At 38.9% G+C, this 25,947-nt stretch overlaps 1 protein-coding gene across 1 annotated transcript; it reads right to left on the bottom strand.

Annotated features, from left to right (window-relative positions):
- Positions 1 to 2,602: 2,602 nt before the first annotated feature.
- Positions 2,603 to 10,101, bottom strand: LOC120227487 (putative olfactory receptor 2W6). Its single transcript, XM_039225597.1, has 3 exons — positions 10,078 to 10,101; positions 8,223 to 8,315; positions 2,603 to 3,575 (listed from the first exon to the last, which is right to left on the bottom strand). Exon 3 carries the CDS (start codon positions 3,533 to 3,535, stop codon positions 2,603 to 2,605), a length of 933 nt encoding a protein of 310 aa, XP_039081528.1. The 5' UTR covers positions 3,536 to 3,575; positions 8,223 to 8,315; positions 10,078 to 10,101.
- Between the last annotated feature and the right edge of the window lie 15,846 nt (positions 10,102 to 25,947).

Raw genomic sequence — 25,947 nt, 5'->3', positions numbered from 1 at the left:
CTAAGAAGTTACTCGGACGAGATGAAAAGTACAGTGGACAGTCCTGAAATAATGGGCTTGAGATGGACACAAAACTGGCAGGACATGTGGCCCACTTGCTGGAGAGGGGTGGGGAGTTGCCTATGAAAGTGAAGGCCTGAATTTTCTGAGAGAAAACATTCATAGAAGATGAGACAGGATGCAGAAGATAATGAAGATTAATGGTGACAACCCTGAGCCTCTTGGTCTCCAGACACATTTATTGCCCTTCCTCGATCTGTTTAGTTTGTGATGGGGTAGAGTGGGGATGGAATGAGGCACTGATGACCCTGCGGGCTGCATTTCCTTGCTTCTCATATCCATAGAATATCTGAGAGAGAATAAAGAGATAAGGCGAGCTAGTGCCTCCTCCCTCTCCTCCCAGTCAGCTTCAGGTGGCACCTCGGGCAGTAGCAGTGGAATGCTGCTGCTCCAGTTCCTGCAAGGCTGGCCTGCCGTGCTGATTGCAGTTTCTTCCAGATGACCCTGCCCCTTGGGTTCTACTGACACCACCTTCTCCTTCTATTTCAAGTCTAGAGATGTTAGCAGTTTCATACTGTTACTAATCTCAGGGTTTCTTCAGTATCTCCTGTTTGGATTTGCGGTCCTTTTATCACTTGTGTCACCAATGCTCTGCATTAAATAGCCTCCACTGTAAATATTTAGAGTTGTTTCTCTTTTCCTACTTAGACCCGTTCTGACACTGAGTGATCGCTGACTTCATAAAAATTCAAATGATATCAACTTACCTGACTGTCATGAATATGTGGCCTTCATAAATGTTATGTCTTTGATCAGAACATCCATAATATTTATTTCTCTAATTTAGGGCTTCTCAACCTCAGCACTGTTGACATTTGGGGCTGGTTAATTCCTTGTTGTAGAAGACTATCCTGTGCATTGTACAATGTTTAGCAGCATCCCTACGAGATGCCAGTAATACCTCCCTCCTAGGTTGTGATCACCACAAATATCTCTAGACATTGCAAGTGTCCTCTGAAAGGGTGGGAGTGGGGCAAAATTGTCTCTTCTTGAGAATCACTGCTCTAATTGAAAAGGTGTTAAAAAACACCAGTTATTTTTTTTTCTCCCTTTAAAGTAATTATTTGTATTTGGACTAATCCCTGTCTATTGTGGTTTAGTGTGGTTATTACAGTGGAGTTCAGTAGATATGGCTGTAGCTGGTCATCTGTATGATAATTTTATTTTCAATATGCACCTTCAGTCGCTTGCCAATACAAAATGTTCATCCTATAGAATGAAATATTGCATATAGCATTCTAAACTTTGCTGCCATCTTGTATGGATATCCTCCCATATCCATTCATTCATTCATTCATTCATTCAGCCTATTGATTATTTACAGTGTTAGACTCCTTTCTAAACACATGGATGAGCAATGTAATAAAGTAATCCCTTTGTAAGTAATCCTATTACTTACAAAGTAAAGTAATCCTATTGTAGCTGGTCATAATAGCATGACATGCAGAGCCACATAAGAAAAGACTGCTCTCCTGAAAATGAGAGGGTGTTTTTCTCAAGTCCTATTTTAATTAATGGAGACTTTCTCTTACAAGGATATGTCATTATAAGCTGAGACAAAACTCAGAAAATTAGGATGTACTTGGGTACCATATTAGGCCACAGAATTGCTGAGCAACTTGTTAATGTCAATGTGGATTTGGAACCACGGATCATTGCCATGTGAAAACCACTGGATGTAGCAGTGCAAATCAAGCCCCCTGACTCCTTTTGCTTTCACTTCCATACTCAAAATAGTGCTTTTTAATTCTGTACTTCTCTGCTTCTATGAAAGTAAGCAGATAATTCTGTTTAGAGTCTCATTGACATAAGTTGCCTTGTCTCTACCTTACTCACAGTTCTCTTTATTCAGTTATTTTTTTGTGTGATTTTTAAATTTATAAGCTGTTTTATAGTTCCGGCAGGCAAACATGTTTATTTCTATTATTCAAACATCTCTTCTAAAACCGCGCTAAATTAGATGAAATGTGACATGTTCTACAGCCTTGCCTTGAAGTCATGGTATTCCGTTCAGTTCTAAGAAACAGTAATCCTTGGTATACCACATAGTCTCTTGGTTCTTATTCTTTTTTCTTGTTTCATATATGTATTTATTCATGATGGACAAGTATTGCATTGTATGTTACTGACTAAATCCTCCATTTGCCCAACTGTTTTGATGATGGTTCAGTGAAAGTGGTGATGGAGAAAATGAAGAAGCTTGTATGGCCATGTAACTGCTTAATAAATGCAGCAGAGTGACCATCGGTGTTAACATCTAGGTGTATATTTGGTGGCATTTGAGTAAGTTAGTAACTATACATTAAAAATAGAAAAACATTAGCAGTGGAACACAGAATTACTTGCCAGGGGAGATTGCCTTGGCCAGAGGTTCCTTTAAGGGTGATTAGGTTTCCTTCTGGTGAGTCCTCACCCTGTAAGGATCCCAGGAATAGCTAGAGAAGAGAACACAGCAGATTTCCTAACCTCCTCACAGAAACATAAAACAAGTGCAGTTAAAGCAAGTATGCCCCAGGTTGTGTTTCCAGTTGCCTCAATCTCCCTATACCTGCTCCTTCCCCATCAACTTCCTGACTGCTTTCTTCACATCCTTATTCCTCAGCGTGTAGATCAGAGGGTTGAGTGTGGGTGCAAGGATCATGTAAAGCACTGCCAGTGCTTTGCTCTGGTCCTGGGAGTAGTTGTCTTTGGGCTGCAGATACAAAAACATAATGGTCCCATAGAAGAGTGAAACTACCATTAGGTGGGAGGCACAGGTCCTAAAGGCCTTTTTCCTTCCCTCTGCTGAGCGCATTTTTACTACTGCCCTGTCAATGCAGACATAAGTGGTTAGGATGATGGAGACAGGCATGCCTAGGACGATTAGCCGGGCAATAAACATTTTAGATTCTGTTGGGCCAGTATCGATGCAGGAGAGTTTAACAATGATCAATAGTTCACAGAAGAAATGGTCCACACGCCGGTTTCCACATCGAGGCAGCACCATGGCCATTGAGGACTGTAGAAATGAGTTAGCAAAACCAGAGAACCAGGAAGCTGCTGCCAGGAGGTGGCACAGCCTGGGGTGCATAATGGAAGCATAGCGCAGAGGCAAGCAAACTGCAACATAGCGGTCAACTGCCATCACCGCAAGGAGCACACACTCAGTGGAGCCAAGTGCCAAGGCCACCCAGTACTGGACCATGCAGCCAGCATAGCTGATCTTCTTGTTGCCTCCCCACATGTTCACCAGCATCTGGGGCACAATGCTGGTGGTGAAGCAGAGGTCAAGCACAGAGAGGTTTCTGAGGAAAAAGTACATGGGGGTATGGAGTGCAGCATCCAGGATAGAGAGCAGGATGATGGCCACATTGCCCAAAAGAGTTATGGTGTAGAACATCAGGACAAAGAGAGAGAGGATCAGCTCTAACTCGGGCCGCTCAGAGAAGCCCACTAAGATGAAATCCCCACCTGTGCTATCATTAGATGTTTCCATCTCCTCTTCAGCCCTTTCAGGTCAGAAGACTCCACACCCTCTGTTGTGGGATTTAAGAATAGTAAGTGGGTTATTAATATACATAATGGATTTAAAAGACAAGCATGGATCTTTAGATGTGACCTAAATTCTACATTTTTGTTTCCTCTTGTCCTTTCCATCTATTTCCCCCTGCAATTGGATGAAAACTCCAGCAGATACATGACTTTCACAGTAATAAATGTATCACAACCAATTTCAGTTACAAACAGAATCTAAATTCACTACTTGGAGGCCCACTCCCATGAATACTAAAAACTCATAACCTCACTTAACATTCAGTCTTGTCCTCTCCCAGCAAGGGCTCCTTGCAGGTAGCCCTTTAGGCTTGAAAGAGAAGCTGTGGGAAGCTTCTCTCTCTCCCTGCTCCTTCCCTGACAGCATGTCAGCAGGGCCATTGGGTCCTCCTGATTGGGCCATGCATAGGGAAGGGGAGAGTTACAAAAAAGTTGTTACTCTTCCAAACTGAGCCTGAGAGGTGTTTAAAGAGCTGACTCTTCTACTCATGGGGAAAAATGTGGGTTCTTAGAAGCCTCTTTACTGGGACAACGGGCCTGCAGGTCCCCAGTCTGGGCTGGTGCATCTGCTCCATTGAAGCTTATATTACCTTTTGAAGCCTCTGGAGATCCACCATTCTCTCCCAGCATCGTGCTACTTGTTCCTTTTGTCCTTCTGGTGGCCCTAATGGATTAGACTCAAGACAACCCTGCACTACCTCTCCCTTCACCATGACCCTCCTCCAACACACAGGAAAGTCTCTTTCATCATTTGACTCAAAAGCATTGCAGCAGCCAAGGCTTTCTTGAATCTACCACTCTAGAAGCTGTTGGCTCTTTTCTCAACCCCCAGAATTTCCTGGTTCACTCTGCCCACTCCCAAGTAAAATATGCATTTAGTGAAATCTCCAAGTAGCTCTGTTGAAGTCTCCCATCTGCACACCTATTAATACAATGGGACAGGTACTTCAAAACACTCTTTCTTGTTGGAAGTGGATGGTTTCAGACTCAGACTACTGATTATTCTAAATGATTTTTAAAAATTCTCAGAAGAAGGGGGGAAATAGTGGGGGAGAGGGAGAGAGGCAAACCATGAGAGACTCTTGAATGCTGAGAACAAACTGAGGACTGATAGGGGTGGGGGGAAGGGGGGAGATGGACATGGAGGAGGGCACTTGTGGGGATGAGCACTGGGTGTTATATGGGAACCAACTTGACAATAAACTATTTGTAAAAAATAAATAAATAAATAAATAAATATTAACTAAAAAAAAATCTCTCCTCCTCTCTACTCTGTTGACCTGTTTAATTTCTCATGTGGATGAAACGACTCTGGATGACTAATCTGAGAATCATACAACCATTTAAAAAATCATTTTCTTATAAATATTACATATGATTGTATCTTTCCCACCCTCTGTAACATTTGAGTCAAATATAAGGCAGATAGATTCATTTCTAAATATTGGTTCTTATATACCAGAGACAGTGGAACACTCAGCTTTGTGGGACAAAATTTTGTGAGACATCCACTTTTCAGGGATAGCTTCTGTCCATACCTTTCAGGAAAATCAATTGATAATAATGCAACAAATTTCAAATAAATGAGCAAGAAGGTAAATTAAGCATTTATCTTAAATAGGAGCTATAAATAATGGTACCAAGAAAGAAATCAAAATTATGTAACAAATTCACTCCACTTGAATAGAAGTTGAAGGAAAAATCAACTAGTTAGGCAAAGGTTATTTCCATACCACGTTGATTCTTTCTGTGACTTCTCCAGTTGTCCCTCTTCTGTTTAACAGAATACTTCTTAGGATTACCTTCGAGATAGATTGCCAATGACTTCAAGAAGCTTTGAGATACCCAAGTCTTTTAAATTTTATTTTTGCCTCTACTAATATTGAGTTCAGAAAGACTTGATCTTAATGACATGAGCTTTCCTCCTTGCAACAATATCTCATCTCTCCATTGGTATACAGGTTATTAGCTATACTCTTATTCATGCCTTTGGACTGAGCATATTGAGATGGTAAGGGCTGGACACTGATGTGTATACAAAGCTCTTAGTGTTCTTGTCCACAATCAGCTTGCTTCATTAGAACTAATGGTTAAACAAGCTTGACAGGGAACGTTTTACATACATTTAAAAATGCATAATGAAAATTAAAACAAGAAAGTGAGGAGATAGGGGAAGGAAAATTGACTAGGAGCAATTTGGGATTACACAGAAGCAAGAGGGATACACATGAGATGTAATAGGGGAGCCAATTTATAAGTGAAAGATTGGATTCCCAGACACCCTGGGGACAGAGCTCAGAGATGCAACAGGGGAAAAACAGAAACATTTATTTTGTTCATCATTAAATCTCCATCAATTGTCAAGGGCGTGGCAAGTGATAAGTATATAGTCAGTTAATATCTTTCCAAAGATCACAACTGTGTGATCTTTGAACCAAAGCTGGAAACTCCTATTTTGTTTGACACGCATAAAACTTTTAAAATTGGGAGATTTTGTTGGATTATAATTTCTAGTATCTCATTTAAAATTTTGTGGCTAATAGCACCAAAGCAATATTCATCTAAGATGATAATTTACTGGAGGTAAATTTTAAGGAGACATTGGTCTTCAGTTCCCAGTCTTCACTACTATCCATCCTCCATCCCATCTGGCTCACACACCCACCCTTACCCCACCTACTGTCTGTTCCCATTTGAACTTGAACTCCATACATCTGTTGTTTAAACCAACATCTTGCCATTATGAGATTCTGTGGCTCTATCAGTTCTAGGCCCCACAAAAATTCTGCAAGTTGTTATGCTTTTCATTGCAAATAATTTCATGTTCTTCCTGGAAGCAGGCTTGATATATACTATAAGTCTGAGTAATATGAGCTTGGCAAACAGAAACATGAGACAAAAACCCATATACAGGTGGAGAACCTTCAATTCTTCATTTCTTTTGTCTGCTTTGAAGTCTTTAAATGTTACAAGAACCAGCTGCAATAAAAATGATCTGACAGTCCCTTTTTATTTTATGATTTCGTGAGAATTGAGCTACAAACTACCATGCATGCAGTGTGTTTCTTATAGAAAACTGTTCAGATTCTCCACTGGGAGAATAAGGAGACAAGAGAAAAACTATAATGGTGAAGAAAAAGGGATTGATTGCAATAAGAGCAGTGACTTCATCAGGGAGTTAGAAAGGTTTGCTAAAATTTGATAAAAGATGGGGCTCTAGGGTGCCTTAATCAATTAAGTGTCCAATTCTTGATTTCAGCTCAGGCCATGATCTCACAGTTTCTAGGATAAAGCCCCCACATGAGGCTCTGTGCTGACAGCATGGAGCCTGGTTGGGATTCTCTCTCTCTCCCTCTCTCTGCCCCTCCCCCCTCACTCCTGTACTCTTTCTCAAAAATAAATAAACATTAAAAATTGATAGAGGATGGGTGCCTGAGTGACTCAGTTGGTTAAGCATCTGACTCTCGATTTTGGCTCAGGTCATGATCTCACTGTTCATGGGTTCAAGCCCCACATCAAGCTCTGTGCTGGCAGCATGGAGCCTGCTTGTGATTCCCTCTCTCTCTGCCTCTTCCTTGCTCATTCTCTCTCTCTCTCTTCTCTCTCTCTCCCTTTCCCTCCCTCTCTCAAAATAAATAAATAAGCATTTTTAATTGATAAAAGAAAGAACCAGTGATGATGTTAAACTCATCATAATCAATGACAGATGAGTTCACTAAGTAATTCCTGTTTGAATCAACTCAGAGAACTTGAAAAGGCTGTAATATAGAATAGAGTACTGAACATAAAATCAAGGACTCTGATCCTGGATGAACCACTTACTACATGTGTAAACTTGAGAAGGTCTTTAACCTTTATGGGTCTTTGTTTACTCATCTGTAATATGAAAATAACAATATCATAATATTCTTTTCATAAGGTTATCTTGAAAATTACAAAAAATTATACAACTGAACGTTAAACTGTTATCCCCTGGATAATTAATAATAGTAACATGGAATAATGGGAATAATGGTAACATTTCTCAAGCTTGCAATGTTTGAAGTGTTTTATTTTGCCTCATTTTATATTCATACGTAATCTCTGAGGTTGTTAATCTCACTGCCCCATTTTGCAGAGTGAAAAACTAAAGCCTATGATGACTTAGTCCCAAGGCCAAGTCCACATCCTCAATATATGATGGAACTGGGACTGGAAGTCAGAACTCACTGGTTCCAAAGTTCATAATCACTAAACTATCATACAACACTGCCTGTAAGTAGCTATGCATATAATCCCTTTGTAGTTATTACTCCCAGTGCCTGACACATACCAGGCATTCAGCAAATGTTTACTGAGTGAAGAGGGGAAGGTGCCAACAAAGCCATTGCCAGTCCTGACTGGGTGGAATCATAGAAAGAGGGGAGGAAAAATCAAGGGTTCATCTCCAGCGGTCATCTTTATAAACTGAAGTGTCCTTTTAATTAAGAAAAAAACCCAAATGTCCTAGAATCTTAAAAGCATTAAAGACCCATTTTTATTCCAATGTAGAAAATCTGATTAGTGTGCTCATGAGAAGAACAGTCTCAGCTTTTCAGTCCCTTCTAGCTACAACCCTGCATCCAGAGTGATTGAAAGCAAACAATACTCACCTTCATACACATTTTTTCAGTCTGATGTGTTAAAAGTCATGTTCTTGTTGCACTCTTTATCATCCACTTAAAGTCCTAGTATAGGTGTGAGATCTTAATTTTTGGGGAGAGGAGAAAGGAAGCTATGTTAGAGCCATCTCAGACACACAGGTCCCCTTTCCCTGCTATTAGCAAAGTCACTGCCAAAGCAGAAAGATGCAGAATGGAGTTTTCTCCTTGCCAAGACTAGATCAAGCCTTTAAACAGAATAAAATGTATCTGTCACAATAGCAAGTTAGGACCAAAGATGCAAAGTGGAATTTGGCAAAAAATGCCAGCACCTTCCTTTGCTTCTCTTCCTATTACTGTTTTCTGCCCTAGCCCACAAACTACTTGGTTTTGTCCTGCTTTCAGCAATGCTTATATGCACCCAAATCATGTACTTATCCTCTTTTCATTTCCTTACCAAGAGTGGGGAAGAAGGGTACAAAACTCTATCCTGAGTGTTTAAAAACAAGAGGGGGCACCTGTGCAGCTCAGCTGGTTAAGCATCCAACTTTAGCTCAGGTCATGGTCTCAAGGTTTGTGAATTCGAGCCCCACACTGGGCACAGAGCCGGCTTCAGATCTTCTGTCTTCTTCTTTCAAAAATAAATAAACATTTAAAAAAAGGGGGGGGCATTTGTAATGGATCAAAGATAATGTATATTTAGTATGGCTAGGGTTTCTATTAACTAAATCAGTTTCTGGCACCTCTCAGCTGAAAGCCTGTCCATTGTGCCCAAAGACCCAGAAGACATTAATTTGACCTGGTGGCTAGGAGTTCTTTCTGTCTATCCAAAAGACTTAGTTTGGACTTGCAGGCAGCTTTTATGGTAAGTTCCTAGTGAGCTTTGAGAAGCGTGATGTCCCCAAGTTTCAAATCTACTACCACCTTCACTTGTTTACTCTGCAGAAACATCTCTGGAGGAGGAGCCCCAAAGTGATCAATTACTGTAAGATAGTGAGGGGCCTAGGAAGAAGGGATAAGTAACAAGGGGGATGGAATTACTGAGGCACTAAAGCCTGTTTCTCCACATCTCCTCTGAAGTTTAAAAATATCTATGTTAATAAACATGTTATTAAATGCTTAGGAGTATTTATACAGTCACCAGCATTTTATTAGTTCAAAAATGAAGAAGAATAAACTAAACACTGTTGGGGAACAAAAGAAAAGGAAAAGCCAAAAATCAAATGAGGCAGACTCCCTATTTGTAATAGTGTGTCATTTTACTACTACTACTATTACTACTACTACTAAGAAGGAAGCAGTGATTTTTTGGTTGCATTTATACAAATAAGATAGTTTGGGAGAGAAACAATAAATAAAGCTATGTTGCAAAATGTTTTCTGTTATATTATTCAATTTACCCAATAAAAACCATCATACTATTCATTAATACAATAATCTCCTCTGTATTGAGACTAGGGAGTAAGATTCACTCACCATGCAGGCATCTAGTTTTCAAAAAATCAATTGGATTCAGTCAATTACTACTTTCAGTTTAAAAAGTAAAAGGCAGCCCAGCTAAACATCGACTTATTATATGACCCGGCAATCACACTACTAGGTACTTACCCGATTTCAAAACTTACACTCACACAAAAAACCTGCATGTTATTGTTGATACCAGCTTTTATCATTAATCATCCAAAACTAGAAGTAAGCAAGATGTCCTTCAAGAGCTGAATGATAAGTAAACTGGTACATCCATATTTAACCACTTTTTTAATGCCATCAAGCCAAACAAACAAACAAACAAAAAGGATGAAACTTAAGTTAATATTGCTAAGTAAAAGAAGCCACTCTCCATTAAATTCTCCAAGCAGGTTCTCACCTTGAAATGGAAGTCTTCTCCTCATGGAATTTTTAGATACAACTAAAAGCCTGGGTGTGACATCCATGACTACTTTATAGGCAGAGAGGTTTTAGTCCTAGTAAGTGCAGCTCACAGTTTGGGAATTCTGCTGTTACTGTTGATCAGCATCAAAGAGCAGAGGGTTGGGTAACTGCGGAGAAAAAGACACTGACTCCCTGTCAACTAAGATCCTCGTGTAAATACCAAGAGTATAATGAAGAAAGAATTGCCTAAATAAATAAAAACAGAACATGCCATAAGACAGAGAATAGTTCGTGAAGCTTTTTTCTTTGAGGAAGATACATTTCTGTGTGTGCTTGCTCTTGCTCAGGCTTTGAATTTTCTTTCAGTGTCTGTACAAAAGAATCCTCCTATAGACACTGGTCTAGACTATGAAGAACACAAAGAGGAAATCACAAATAACTACCCTTCTCATAAATTGAACATTATTCCCTGCTGACGGGGGGTTCCTGCCAAGCACTATGGTTCCAGCAAGGTTACTGAGGCTAGTAACAGCTGGAGAGTTTCAACATGGCAGAGAAGTAGGGGGACCTGAAGTTCCCTCATCCTTCAAACACAGCAGTGTTGAGGACAGAGGAGTCAGAATTCCAAGAGTTCAGGCTGCAGAGTGACAGAGACATCTGAAGAGGCTGATGGGAACAACCTGGCAGGCCATAGGTTCATGACTGTGAACTGGGAGAGACAAAATGAATGGCATAGGCATAGAGAGGAGGGATCTCCATCTTCAAGGAGACAAAAGGAAGAGAAAGAGGCTGTGGAAGTGTAAGACTGTATTTGCACAAAAGAAAAACCACGGGCCGGGGATTAGAAAAAAACATAAAAATATCCAATTTCTAACTGCGGGGCTTCCTCCGGACTGGGGCAGGCTGCCCTGTTTGGGCACCTGGGGAAGAGGAGAGCCAGCCCTGACTAGGTAACTAGCTCCGAGGCTCTGTCTGCAGTGGGAGTAATCAATCCACTCCCTTGAGTGCTTTGGGAAGAAGGTATATAGCCATTCCAAGGGCAAAGATCCCTGCCTGCACCTGCCAGCCAGAGGCCCTTTATCAGCAGGATGGAGCAGCATTTTCCTGGTACTGGGGATCCCTTAAAACATCAGAGTTTGAATCCCAGCCAAGCGCTAGGGAGGCAGGGGAGTTGATGGAGCGGAACAAATTGCTTTGTTCATGCACGTGTGGCACTGTGAGGAGCCAGAGGCTATTCATTGGTGGGGCAGAGTGGCACTTCCCCAGAACCAGGGCACACAGAGCAGGATCACTTAAGACATTGGGGTTTGAATCCGAGATGAGAGCCAGGAAGGCACAGGTTACTGGAGCAAAAACCAGACAAACAAAAAAACAAAACAAACAAACAAAAAATAGCCCAGTCACGCCTCTGAAGCACTGTGAAGATAGCCTGAACAGAATGGTTTGGGACACCTGGTCCGGAGCTGAAACAATAAGGTGTCGCCATTTTCCTCCCCATCATCAGCAAGGTGGGGCTTCATGGAACAGACAAGGGCCACAGTGGAGGCTGGACCTGCCTACACCAAACCACGCCCTTCATGCTTGGTAGCTGTGTTATCTCCTGGAGCTGGATTGATGCTGAGGAACCAGAGAGCCCCTTCTCCACACAGTGCTGCCACGGGTTCCCGCGCACCCAGAGTTTTTGCATTTTCTGATTTAATTCTTGAACAATTCTTATTATATATTTTTTCTTCCTTTCTTCCTTCTTATGTTCTCCCTTCTCTAGTTTGGTTATTCTGTTTGTTAGTTTGTTTAAGCAGACATATTTAATATATTCTCTTTACACCTGTTCTATATATCCTTATTTTCCTCTCTCTCTCTGTGGATTAAGCCATATAGTTTCTCGGTCTAGTCAACTTTCTTTTCTTTTTCCCCACCCCTGTTATTTCTCTCTTTGTATGGGATAAGGCCTCTTCCACCATCACTGCCTCCCCTTTTTTAAAACAATTTTTTTCGGGGCGCCTGGGTGGCTTAGTCGGTTAAGCGTCCAACTTTCGCTTCGTGGGTTCGAGCCCCGCGTCGGGCTCTGTGCTGACTGCCGGCTCGGAGACTGGAGCCTGTTTCAGTCTGTGACTCCCTCTCTCTCTGACCCTCCCCTGCTCACGCTGTCTCTCTCTCTCTCCTAGAAAAAAATATAACATAAAAAAAATTAAAAAAAAAAAATAAAACAATTTTTTTCCAGGGTTACTTCAATGAACAAATCAATCAAAGAACACCTGGAGGGAAGTTCAAACCACCACTACGAGTAAGGAGATAAAGCAACCAGAGTCACAACAGCACAGGGCAAGTAACAAACTCCAAGAAACACCTCCTGAAGGGCCAGGCCCTGGACAGTGTATGACCCTTCTAATATAGTACTGCTTGCAGGTGCAGGACACATAACAAGCCTTTAAAACCATAAGCAACAGAAAACTAGCCAAAATGACGAAACAGAAGAATTCTTCTCAAAAGAAATTCCAGGAAGAAATGACAGCTAAAGAATTGTTCAAAACAGATATAAACAATATAACTGAACAAGAATTTAGAATACTAGTCGTAAGATTAATCTCTGGGTTTGAAAAAAGCATAGAAGACAGCAGAGAATCTATTGCTGCAGACATCAAGGAACTAAAAAATAGTCATGACAAATTAAGAAATGCTATAAATGAGGTGCAAAATAAACTAGATGCAGTGACAGCGAGTATTGAAGAGGCAGAGGAGAGAATAAATGAAATAGAAGATAAAATTATAGACAAAGATGAAGCTGAGAAAAAGATAAAAGAATTCTAGACCATGAGGAGAGAATTAGAGAACTAAGTGATTTAATAAAATATAATATTTGTATCGTAGGAGTTCTAGTAGAAGAGAGAAAGGGGCAGGTTTACTTGAACAAATCATAGCTGAGAACTTCCCCAATCCGGGGAAGGAAGCAGACATTGAAATCCAGGAGGCACAGAGAACTTTTTTCAGATGTAACAGAAAGCAGTCTTCTCCATGACATATCATAGTGAAACTGGCAAAATACAAAAATAAAGAAAGAATTCTGAAAGGTGCTAGGGATAAACAGGCCTTAACCTACAAGGGTAGACAAATAAAGATAGTAGGAGATCTATCCACTGAACTTGGCAGGCCAAAAGGGAGTGGCAGAAGATATTCAAAGGGCTGAATAAGAAAAATATGCAGCCAAGAATCCTTTATCCAGCATTCCTTTCATTCAGAATAGAAGGAAGATAAAGATTTTCCCAATCAACAACAACAACAACAACAAAAACCTAAAGGAGTTCACCACTACTAAACCAGCCCTACAAGAGATCCTAAGGAGGAATCTGTGAGTGGAGTGTTGCAAAAACTACAAAGGACCAGAGACATCACCACAAGCATGAAACCTACAGATAACACAATGACACTAAATCCATATCTTTCAATAATAACTCTGAATGTAAATGGACTAAATGCTCCAATAAAAAGACATAGGGTAGCAGAATGGATAAAAAAGGAAGACCCATCTATTTGCTGTCTACAAGAGACCCATTTTGGACCTGAGGAACTTTCAGATTGAAAGTGAATGGATGGAGAACTATCTATCATGCTACTGGAAGTCAAAAGAATGCTGGAGTAGGCATACTTATATCAAACTAGATTTTAAACTAAAGGCATTATATCATAATTAAGAGATCTATCCATCAAGAAAAGCTAACAATGATAAATGTTTATGCATCCAATTCGGTAGCATCCAAATATATAAATCAGTTAATCACAAACATAAGCAATCTTTTTGATAATAATGTGGTAATTGCAGATGACTTTGATACTCCACTTACAAAAATTAAAAGATCATCTCGGCAGAAAATCAATAAATAAACAATGGCCCTGAATGATACACCGAACCAGATGGACTTGACAGATATATCACAACTTTTCACCCTAAAGCAGCAGAATTCACATTCTTCTTGAGTGCACATGGAACATTCTCCAACATGGATCACATACTGGGTCACCAAACAGCCCTCAATAAATATAAAAGAATTGAGATCATACTATGCACATTTTCAGATCACAATGCTATAAAACTTGAAATCAACCACAGGAAAAGATTTGGAAAGCCTTCAAATCCATGGAGGATAAAGAACATCCTACTAAAGAATGAATGGGTCAACCAGGCAATTAAAGAAGAAATTTAAAAATATATGGAAGCAAATGAAAATGAAAACAACAGTCCAAACCCTTTGGGATGCAGTAAAGGCGGTCCTAAGAGGAAAATACATTGCAATCCAGGCCTATCTCAAGAAACAAGAAAAATCCCAAATACAAAATCTAACAGCACACCTAAAGGAACTAGAAGCAGAACATCAAAGAACCCAAAGGCCAGGAGAAGAGAGATAATAAAGATCAGAGCAGAAATAAACAATATGGAATCCAAAAATCAGTAGAACAGATCAATGAAACTAAGAGCTGGTTTTTTGAAAAAAATAAACAAAATCGATAAATCCCTAGCCAGACTTCTCAAAAATAGTGAAAACCCAAATAGATAAAATCACAAATGAAATTGGGCATATCACAACTAACCCCTCAAAAATACAAACAATTATCAGGGAATGCTATGAAAAATTATATACCACAAACTGGACAACCTGGAAGAAATGGACAAATTCCTAGACACCCACACACTACCAAAACTCAAATGGGAAGAAATAGAAAATTTTAACAGACCCATAACTAGCTAAGAAAATGAATCGGTTATCAAAAATCTCCCAATAAATGAGTCCTGGGCCAGATGGCTTCCCAGGGGAATTCTACCAGACATTTAAAGCAAAGTTACTACCTATGGTTCTCAAGCTATTCCAAAAAATAGAAACGGAAGGAAAGCTTCTGGACTCATTCTATGAAGCAGTGTTACCTTGATTTGCAAACCAGACAGAGACCCCACAAAAAGGAGAACTACAGGCCAATAACCCTGATGAACATGGATGCAAAAATTCTCAAAAATATGCTAGCAAATTGAATTCAACAGCATATAAGAAGAATTATTCACCATGATCAAGTGGAATTCATTCCTGGGCTTCAAGGCTGGTTTAATATTTGCAAATCAATCAATGTGATACATCCATTAATGGAAGAAAGGATAAGAAACATATGATCCTGTCAATAGACGCAGAAAAAGCATTTGACAAAATATAGCATTCTTTCCTAATAAGAACCCTCAAGAAAGTTGGGATAGAAGGAACATACCTAAACATCATAAAAGCCATATATGAAAATCCCAGAGCTAATATTATCCTCAATGGGGAAAAACTAAGATCTTTCCCCCTTAGATCAGAAACACGACAAGCATGTCCACTCTCACCACTGTTGTTAAACATAGCATTGGAACTCCCAGCATCAGCATTCAGACAACAAAATGAAATAAAAGGCATCTATATTGGCAAAGAAGTCAGACTTTCACTTTTTGCAGATGACATGATACTCTACATGGAAAACCTGACAGATTCCACCAAAAGTCTGCTAGAATTGATACATGAATTCAGCAGAGTCGCAGGGTACAAAATCAATGTACATAAATTGGTTGCATTTCCATACAGCAATAATGAGGCAACAGAAAGAGAAATCAAGAAATCAATCCCATTTACAATTACACCAAGAACCATATTCCCTGCTGACATATAATACTTTGTAAATAACTACACCTAACAAGAAATGTTTATGTCCACACTCTTTTGTGCATCTGGGATATTAGTTATCATATTGATAGTCCAAAACAAGAGAAACAAAGAAAAAATAAAAACCAGTGGTTTGGTTTGATCTCTGCTCAGTGGAAGTTGCTGGGACTGGTGGAACATGGAATATGAACAGTAAAGATGCTGGGCAGATAGAAAGTCTTTTCGCCCCTTGGAAAATTTATATTATGCCCATCATCCAGAATATTTTGTAATCTAAAAGAATATTTGGTCTCTGAGTTCTCCTAAAAATTTTAATTAACATATTAGGCAAAGTCCACATAATCCCATCCGTGGAGTTCTTTGTTAAGCATGAATTAATAACATATTAGTATAAGTGATAAGCATCAATGAGTTACTCCAAAACCAAAACTATGTAGTATAGAAGAAAATTCTGAGTATCACATCACTTAAAATCATTTTCTTGGTGATATTGTTAAAAAAGAAATAAAAAAACTGAAAAATAACTAAATACCTAAAATAGAATCAGTAATTTTCAGAAATAATTAACACAAACTTCTGGTCATGATAGAATTGTTTTAGAAGAGCAATACTGGAATCCAGTAAAGCTAAAATTAAAGTAAAACAAAACAAATATTTGAAAGAACTGTTCATGACCAGGATTTGAAAAACCAAGATGATAGAGTAGAAAGAACTGCATGGTAATGGTCTAATAACTTATGAGAAACTTTTCCCCATGAGAATTATACTAAACATTGACATGAGACAAAAACTATGGATGTATTGAAAACTTCTTTCAAGAAGTAGAAAAGCCAGTCCTTTGTTGAGGACTTTTATCATGAATGGCTGGTATCCTAGTTAAATGTTTTTTCTGCACCTGTTAAAATGTCTATACTACCAAAGCAATTTACATATTTAATACAATCCCTATCAAAATACCAATATTTTTCACAGAACTAAAATAAACAATCTTAAAATTTGTATGGAACCACAAAACATCCATAGCAAAAGCAATCTTGAAAATGAAAAGAAAAGCTGGAAGCATCACAATTCCAGACTTCAAGTTACATTACAAAGTGGTGGTGATCAAAACAGTATGGTACCAGAACAAAAATAGACACATAGATCAATGAAACAGAATAGAAAACCCAGAAATAAACCCATACTATATGGTCAATTAATCTTTGACAGAGCAGGAAAGAATATCCATTGGAAAAAGGAATGTCTCTTAAAAAAACGGTATTGGGAAAACTTGAGAACAATATGCAAAAAACTGAAACTGGGCTTTCTGACATCATACACAAAAATAAATTCAAAATGGATTAAAGACCTGAATGTGAGACCTGAAACCATAAAAATCCTACAAAAGAACACAGGCAGCAACTTCTTTGACATCGGTCATAGCAACTTCTTTCCAGATATGTGTCCTGAGGCAAGGGAAACAAAGGCAAAAATAAATGATTGGGACTTCATCAAAGTAAAAAGCTTCAGCACAGTAAAAGAAACAATCAACAAAACTAAAAGGCAACCTATGGAATGTGAGAAGATGCTTACAAATGACATATCTGATAAAGGGTTAGTATCGAAATTATATAAAGAACTTATCAAACCCAACCCACCCCCTCAAATGAATAATCCAATTTAAAATTGGGCAGAAGATGGGGCGCCCGTGTGGCTCAGTCGGTTAAGCATCTGACTTAGGCTCAGGTCATGATACATAGTTCATGAGTTCAAGCCCTGCTTCAAGCTCTGTTCTGACAGCTCAGAGCCTAGAGCCTGCTTCAGATTCTGTCTCCCTCTCTCTCTCTGCCCCTCCCCTGCTCATTCTCTCTCTCTTTCTCTCTCTCTCTCAAAAATAAAAACATTAAAAAAAAATAAAGTACATACATAAATGAATAAATAAATAAAAATGGGCAGAAGACATAAAGAGACATTTTTCCAAATCAACCGCACAAGAAACAGGTGTTGGCAAGGATGTGGAGAAAAAGGAACCCTCTTACACTGTTGGCAGGAATGCAAACTGGTACAGCCACTCTGGGAAACAGTATGGAGGTCCCTTAAAAAGTTAAACATAGAACTAACCTATGATCCAGGAATTATACTACTAGGTATTTATCCATAGGCTACAAAAATACTAATTCAAAGGGATATATGCATATATGCACCCCAATGTTTATAGCAACGTTACCTACAATAGCCAAACTATGGAAACAGCCCAAGTGTCCACTGACTGAATGATGGATAAAGATATGGCATATATGTATACACAATTGTATATTACTTGGCCATAAAAAAGAATGAAGTCTTGACATATGATGTGAATGGAGCTAGAGTATTATGCTAAAGGAAATAAGTCAGTGAAAGACAAATACCATATTATTTCACTCATATGTGGAATGTAAGAAACAAAGCAAATGAGCAAACGGGAAACAAAGAGAGAGAGAGAAAGGCAAACCAAGAAACAGACTCTTAATTACAGAGAACAAACTGATGATTACCAGAAGAAGGTGGGTCAGGTAATGAGTTAAATAGTTGATAGGGATTAAGGAGGCCACTTGTGATGAGCATCGTGTGTTGTATGAAAGTGCTGAATTCTTAAATTGTACACCTGTAACTAATATTATACTGTATGTTAACTAACAAGAATTTAAATAAAAACTTAAGAAAATAAAAGATAAGGACCTTATTATCATTTCAGTAGATTCAGAAAAAGCATCTGACAAAGTACAACATCCATCCACGACAAAAATCCTCAACAAAGTAGGTTTCGAGGGAATGTGTCTCAACATAATACAGGCCATATCCAAAGACCCACAGCTATTGTCATCCTCAATGGGGAAAACCTGAAAGCTTTTTGTCTATGGTCAGGAACATGACAGGGATGTCCAGTATTTAACATAGCACTGGAAGTCTTAGCTTCAGCAATCAGACAATACCAAGAAATAAAAGACATCCAAATCAGCAAGGAGGAAGTCAAACTTTCTTTATTTGCAAATGATATAATACTCTATAGAGAAAGCCCAAAAGACTCCACCAGAAAAAAAAGAAACTGCTAGAACTGATAAATTCGGTATGGATACAAAATTAATATACAGAAATCTGTTGCAGTTCTATACACCAATAATGAAACACCAAATCTGATTTTCATTTCTCAAGGCTTAGTTACTTCTAATTTTTCATCTTAAAATATATTTGTTACTTTTTAGGTTGTTCTGGTTGCATTCTAAAGATCTAAGGATCAAGAAGATGTGGTTTATCTATACAATGGAATAATACTACATGGCAATGAGAAAGAATGAAATCTGGTCATGTGTAGCAACATGGATGGAACTTGAGGGTGTTATGCTGAGCGAAATAAGTCAGGCAGGAAAGGACAGATACCATGTTTGCATATATAGGAGGATTAGGAGGAACTTAACGGAGGACCATGGAGGAGAAGAAGGGAGAAAGCAGTGGGTGAGAGGGAGGGAGGCAAACCATGAGAGACTCTTGAATGCCAAGAACAAACTAAGAGCTGATGGGAGTGGGGGGAGGGGAAGGGGGGAGATGGGCATGGAGGAGGGTACTTGTGGGAATGAGCACTGGGTGTTATATGGAAACCAACTTGACAATAAACTATTAAAAAAATAAAATAAAGATCTAAGGAAGCCATGAGGACAATGTTTTAAGTGGACATGATTTTGAAGATTTTTCTCCATCTCTAAAATTTGCTTTGGGTTTCTGGGGAACTCTGATGAGCTTTTTTGTCATACATATAAACTTTTGCAAATCAGCCATTCAAAGGAGGTCTGCAGACATGACCTCACCCATGTACTTTGTCAAATATCATGACAGATGGAATGTTGGCCTTCATAATTAGACACATTTTTTATAATTTTGATTGTAAAGCTGTGATGTTCTTTCAGTTTCCTGGGGTCTTTTCATGTGGACAATTTATTTCCTAAGTACATTTTAGGCCATTACTATCAGTCCTAGTAACTGTAAGTGGGCATAGCTCAAACTCAAAATCTTAACATGGATTCTGCCTATTTCCTTTTCTTATGGATCATCAACATGCTCATCTATATTAAGATGATTAAAACAACAGTAACCATAGCAGCATCACTAATATCAGTCCTTGGTATCACCTTTCTTATAGTAAAACCAAGCAGTTTGGACCTTACTAGGCAGTGGAATTCCTAAATGCCATGTTCCTATGAGATTTCCTATGTATATTCTTCACGACCTACATCAGTGTCTACATGGTGATGCTCTTTTACAGACAGCACAAGGCAATCCAGTATGTCAATAAGACTAGCCTCCACAATAGGACTGTATGTGTTTCTGAAACCAAGGCCACTCACATGATCCTACTCTTGGTGATACATATATGAGAAAAGCCTGAGACTAGAGATTATCACTGGTTTTCTTTCGTCTTGCTACCCATCCACCCTTGGGAGCTGATTAAAACTGAAAGTAGGATCTCCATACTGGTCTATGCCTTTTCAAAGATCAGAATTCCTTTCTCAGAGGGACAGTAGTAATGTAATAGATACCTCACTGCCTTCTGCTGCAGCTAAAGAGTCTTTGTAATACTTTAGGAAAAGAAAAAAAAGCTATTGGAAATGTTTTGAATTTATTTTACTAAGATAACGTTCTAAGAATCAATTTAGAAGTAATCTATAATTTTTTCAAGGCATAAAATAATAGTTGAAAAGAATAATACAGTATAACATATTTATAAATTTTAATGTATGAATTATGCTTTTGTAGAAGTAGTATAGAAACATAAGCTATCATGAAAATAACTATAATATAATAGAACTACTCTATGATCCAGCAATTGCACTACTAGGTATTTACACAATGGATACAAAAATATTGATTCAAAGGGATAAATGCTCCCTGATGTTTATAGCAGCATTATCAACAATAGCCAAACTATGGAAACAGCCCAAGTGTTAATTGATAAATGTATAAAGATGTGGTGTAGATACTTCTCAAAACAAGAACAAACTATCCTAAAATTTGTATGGAACCACAAAAGACCCCGAATAGCCAAAGTAATACTGAAAAATAAAACCAAAACGGGAGGGATCACCATCCCAGACTTTAGCCTCTACTACAAAGCTGTCATCATCAAGACAGTATGGTACTGGCACAAAAACAGACACATAGACCAATGGAACAGAATTGAGAACTCAGAAGTGGACCCTAAAGTGTACAGCCAACTAATCTTTGACAAAGCAGGAAAGAGTATCCAATGGAAAAAAGACAGCCTCTTTAACAGATGGTGCTGGAAGAACTGTACAGCAACATGCAGAAGAATAAAACTAGATCACTTTCTCACACCATACACAAAAATAAACTCAAAATGGATAAAGGACCTGAACGTGAGACAGGAAACCATCAAAACTCTAGAGAAGAAAGCAGGAAACAACCTCCTTGACCTCCATCACAGCAATTTCTTACTGGACACATCCCCAAAAGCAAAAGAATCAAGAGCAAAAATAAACTGTTGGGACCTCATCAAGATTAAAAGCTTCTGCACGGCAAAGGAAACAATCCATAAAACTAATAGGCAGCCAATGGAATGGGAAAAGATAGTTGCAAATGACATATCAGATAAAGGGTTAATATCCAAAATCTATAAGGAACTCACCAACTTCCACACCCAAAAAGCAAACAACCCAGTAAAGAAATGGGCAGAAGATATGAACAGACACTTCTCCAAAGAGAACATCCAGATGGCCAACAGACACACGAAACGATGCTCAGCATCCCTCCTCATCAGGGAAATACAAATCAAAACCACACTGAGATACCACCTCATGCCAGTCAGAGTGGCTAAAATGAGCAAAGCCGAGAACTCTAGATGCTGGCGAGGATGTGGAGAGACGGGCACCCTCCTACACTGTTGGTGGGAATGTAAACTGGTACAGCCCCTCTGGAAAACAGTGTGGAGGTTCCTTAGGAAACTAACAATAGAACTCCCCTATGACCCAGCAATAGCACTGCTAGGAATTTACCCAAGGGATACAGGAGTGCTGATGCATAAGGAGTACATGTACCCCAATGTTCATAGCAGCACTCTCAACAATAGCTAAAACATGGAAAGAGCCTAAGTGTCCATCAACAGATGAATGGATCAAGAAGATGTGGTTTATCTATACCATGGAATACTACATGGCAATGAGAAAAAAAAATGAAATCTGGCCATGTGTAGCAACATGGATGGACCTTGAGGGTGTTATGTTGAGTGAAAAGTCAGGCAGAGAAGGACAAATACCATATGCTTGCACGTATAGGAGGATTAGGAGGAACTTAACGGAGGACCAAGGGGGAGAAGAAGGGGAGAAATAGTGGAGGAGAGGGAGAGAGGCAAACCATGAAAGACTCTTGAATACTGAGAACAAACTGATAACTGATGGGTGTGGGGGGGAGGGGGGTGATGTGAATGGAGGAGGGCACTTGTGGGGATGAGCACTGGGTGTTATATGGAAATCAACTTGACAATAAACTATTTGTAAAAAATAAATAAATAAAATAAAAAATAAAAAGTAAAAAAAAATAAAGATGTGTGTGTATGTGTGTGTGTGTGTATATATATATACATACATACATACATACATACATAGATACATACAGTGGAATATTATTCAACCATAAAAAAGAATGAAATCTTGCCATTTGCAACAACATGAATGGAGCTACATAGTATTATGTTTAGCAAAATAAGTCAGTCAAAGAAAGGCAGATACCATATGATTTTACTCATGTATTTAAGTGTATTTAAGAAATGTAACAAGGAACATGGGGGCAGAGGAAAGAGGCAAACCATATAGCGGACTCTTAACTAGACAGAACAAACAGGATTGCTGAAGGGAAGAAGGATGGAGTGATGGGTTAAATAGGTGGTGGATGTTAAAGAATGCACTTATTGTGATGAGCAGTGGGTATTCTATGAAAGTTGTGAATCACTAAATCCTACACATGAAACTAATATTACATTGTATGTTAACTAACTGGAATTTAAATTAAAACTTGAAAGAAAAAGAAAATTAAAAAACAAAAAGAAAACCTTGGGCAGGATAAACACACAATTCAAGAGACTGGTTAGGTTTGGAAGAGTGGGCTTTGGAACTGGGGAGGAAAGGGGATATGATCAGGAAGGATAATAATGGGGATTTATCTGGAACTGCATGTTTTACATTCTAAGATGTTAGATCATGATGTTTAGATATTTTATTAGTCAGGGTTCTCTAGAGAAAAAGAACCAATAAATGTATTTGTGTACATTTATATATAAAAAATATTTATTAGAAGGTATTATATCACATGATTATGGAAGCTGAGGTGTACCAGGATCTACTGTCTGAAAGCTAGAGACCCAGGAAATCAGCAGCATAGTTTGAAAGATAAAGAGTCAATAATGTAGATGCCAGTCCAAGTCTGAAGGCACTAAGTACAGAAGACTGATGTCCCAGCTCAGTAGTCAGGCAGAGCAAATTCAACCTCTACCAACTTTTTTTCTATCCAGAACAAATGTATCCTTCAATGTATTGGATGATATCCACCCACACTGAAGAGGGCCATCAACTTTATCCAGCCAACCAATTCAAATACAAATCTCTTCCAGATATATCTTCACAGACACATCCAGGAATAATATTTAACCAGATATCTGGACATCCCTTAGCCTACTCAAGTTGACATATAAAATTAACCATCACAGGTGTTTACTCCTTATAACTTTTGTCAATCTGAAATATTTTATGATTAATAAACATTAAAATAAAACATTTCCTTCAGTTTATCTACATCTTCAGAATATTATTCACTTTTTATTATCCTTCTTATTTTTAAATTTATTTTTATTGAAATATAATTGACATGTAACATGGTGCTTTTTGTGTTTTATCCATCTTATTCTCCTAACAACCCTTTACCATAAGGGTTATTACTATTCTTATATTGCAAATAAAAATGCTAACATTCAGAGAGGTAGGTTGAAAAAGACAGCTCATGAAGACCCAGATCTTCTTTGCAATATCAGATAGTGTCTGAAGAACCATGGATCTCCCATCCCCTGGTTCAATCTCAGGTGTGAAAACTGAGTCCCACAGAGGGAGAAGACCAACCTGGAACCCAGGTGCTGAGTTCCCAGTCCATCAATCCCAGCTTCAGCATGGTGGAGTATCCCACCTATACTCCAATGATGGGGAAGTGTGGTATTGGCCAAAGATGGAGTCAACTAGGGAGCTGAGGACATTGATGAGGGCCCGTGGGGTAGAGGACATAGAGATCCTACCTGAGCCCTTTGAATCCAGGATTCTTCACTTCAAATCTGGCCTCTCTGCCAATCTGTCTGGCTGAAGACAGAGCTCAAAGTGGGGCAAGGCCAGTCTCCCAGTGCTGACTCACCATTAGCTCACAGTTCCATGCTTTGTCACCACCGTTAGCTACCAGCACAAGATCTGCTGATCCCCAGACACAGCACTGTGTCTGATCAGCCCACTTTGGGCATAGCCTGCATCTTCCTATTACCTTACAGCATCTTTTCTTATAACCACCTTACATTCTAACACAGTGTCTGCTAATCCCCCAATTGCTTACCACTCTGTGAGACCTTGGTTCCTGAATACTGTGCCCAGTGTCCTTACCTCTTTGGCTTGTGACCAAAGTCCCACCTTGTGGACAATGCTCTCAGTATTGGCTCAGCAGCTCACTTTATCCCAACTCAGACCTGTAGGCTTGGTGTCAACTGAATGCCTATTTCAGAGCAAATATTTCAAGTCTGCCATCGCTGAAATAATATTTCTATAACATCAAGTAAAAAAGTTGTTCACTTTTCAAATGCACTGGCAGAGGCACCTCTATCTCATCAAATACCATGAAAAACCATGGTAATACTGTACCAAAAAAAAAGAAGAACGAAAGGAAGGAAGGAAGGAAGGAAGGAAGGAAGGAAGGAAGGAAGGAAGGAAGAAAGAAAGAAAGAAAGAAAGAAAGAAAGAAAGAAAGAAAGAAAGAAAGAAAGAAAGAAAGAAAGAAAGAAAATTATCCAGCAATCAAACTCAAAGTCATCTGGGTGGCTTAGTTGATTAAGCATCTGATTCTTGGTTTCTGTTCAGGTCATGATCTCATAGTTTGTGGGACTGAATTCCTCTCAAGACTCCTCACTGACAGCAGGGACCCTGCTTGGAATTCTCTCTCCCTCTTTCTCTCTCTCTCTGCCCCTTCCCTGCTCTTGTACATTCTCTCTCTCTCCCTCCCCCCCACCAAATAAATAAATAAATAAATTCTTAAAAGTAACTCCTATAAAGAAATTGAATGAGCTACAAGAACATTCAGAAAGGAAGTTCAGTGGACTCAGAAATAAATTAATGAACAGAGTACTTTATCAAAGAGACCGAAATTTTAAAGAAGAACCAAACATTAAAGAGTACATCATCATGATGAGCACTGAGTAATGTACAGAACTGTCGAATCACTATATAGGACATCTGAAACTAATAAAACACTGTATGTTAACTACACTGGAATTAAAATTAAAAACATAATTTTAAAAAAAGAAGGAGAGAGAAAACCAAGCAGATATCCTGGAGCTGAATAATTCAATACACGAGATGAGGAATGCATTCAAAACACAGAGTAGAGCAGATCAGATGGAAGAGAGAAAAAGTAATCTGGAAGATGAGAATCTAGAAATGATTCAGGAAGAAGAGGAGAGGGAAGCAAGATTTCAAAGAAGTGAAGAAACCCTGCAAGAGCTATCCGACTCCATTAGGAGAGCTACCATAAAAATAATGAGTATACCTACCAGAAGAAGAGAAGTAGAAGGCAGCAATCCTTTTGTTTTGGGAAAAAAATCCTAAAATATGTGTGGAACCACAAAAGACTGCAAATAGCCACAGCAATCCTAGGAAAATAATGGTGACGGGAGCTAAGATGGCAAAAGAGTAGGAGGATCCTAGGCTCCTCTCCTCCCTTGAACACAAGTAGATAACTATCAAATCATTTTAAATACCACAGAAATTAACCAGAAGACTAATAGAACAATACCACAGCAATAGGGAGAAACCCCATCAAAGAAGTTAGGAAGTGCAGAGCCATGGTTTGCAGGAGAAACTGAATGGATTCTGAGTGCTGCAGAGGGGAGGGAGCCATGGTCACAGAGAAAGCAGAGAAAG

The sequence above is a fragment of the Hyaena hyaena genome, unplaced genomic scaffold (assembly GCF_003009895.1).
Source record: "Hyaena hyaena isolate Hyena2069 unplaced genomic scaffold, ASM300989v1 scaffold_2400, whole genome shotgun sequence".
Taxonomy (NCBI): domain Eukaryota; kingdom Metazoa; phylum Chordata; class Mammalia; order Carnivora; family Hyaenidae; genus Hyaena; species Hyaena hyaena.
This window is presented reverse-complemented; position numbering and strand designations above follow the sequence as displayed.

Bases quoted from the DNA above. Each gene is read 5' to 3' on its own strand.
- LOC120227487 (XM_039225597.1), bottom strand. From the start codon at position 3,535: ATGGAAACATCTAATGATAGCACAGGTGGGGATTTCATCTTAGTGGGC.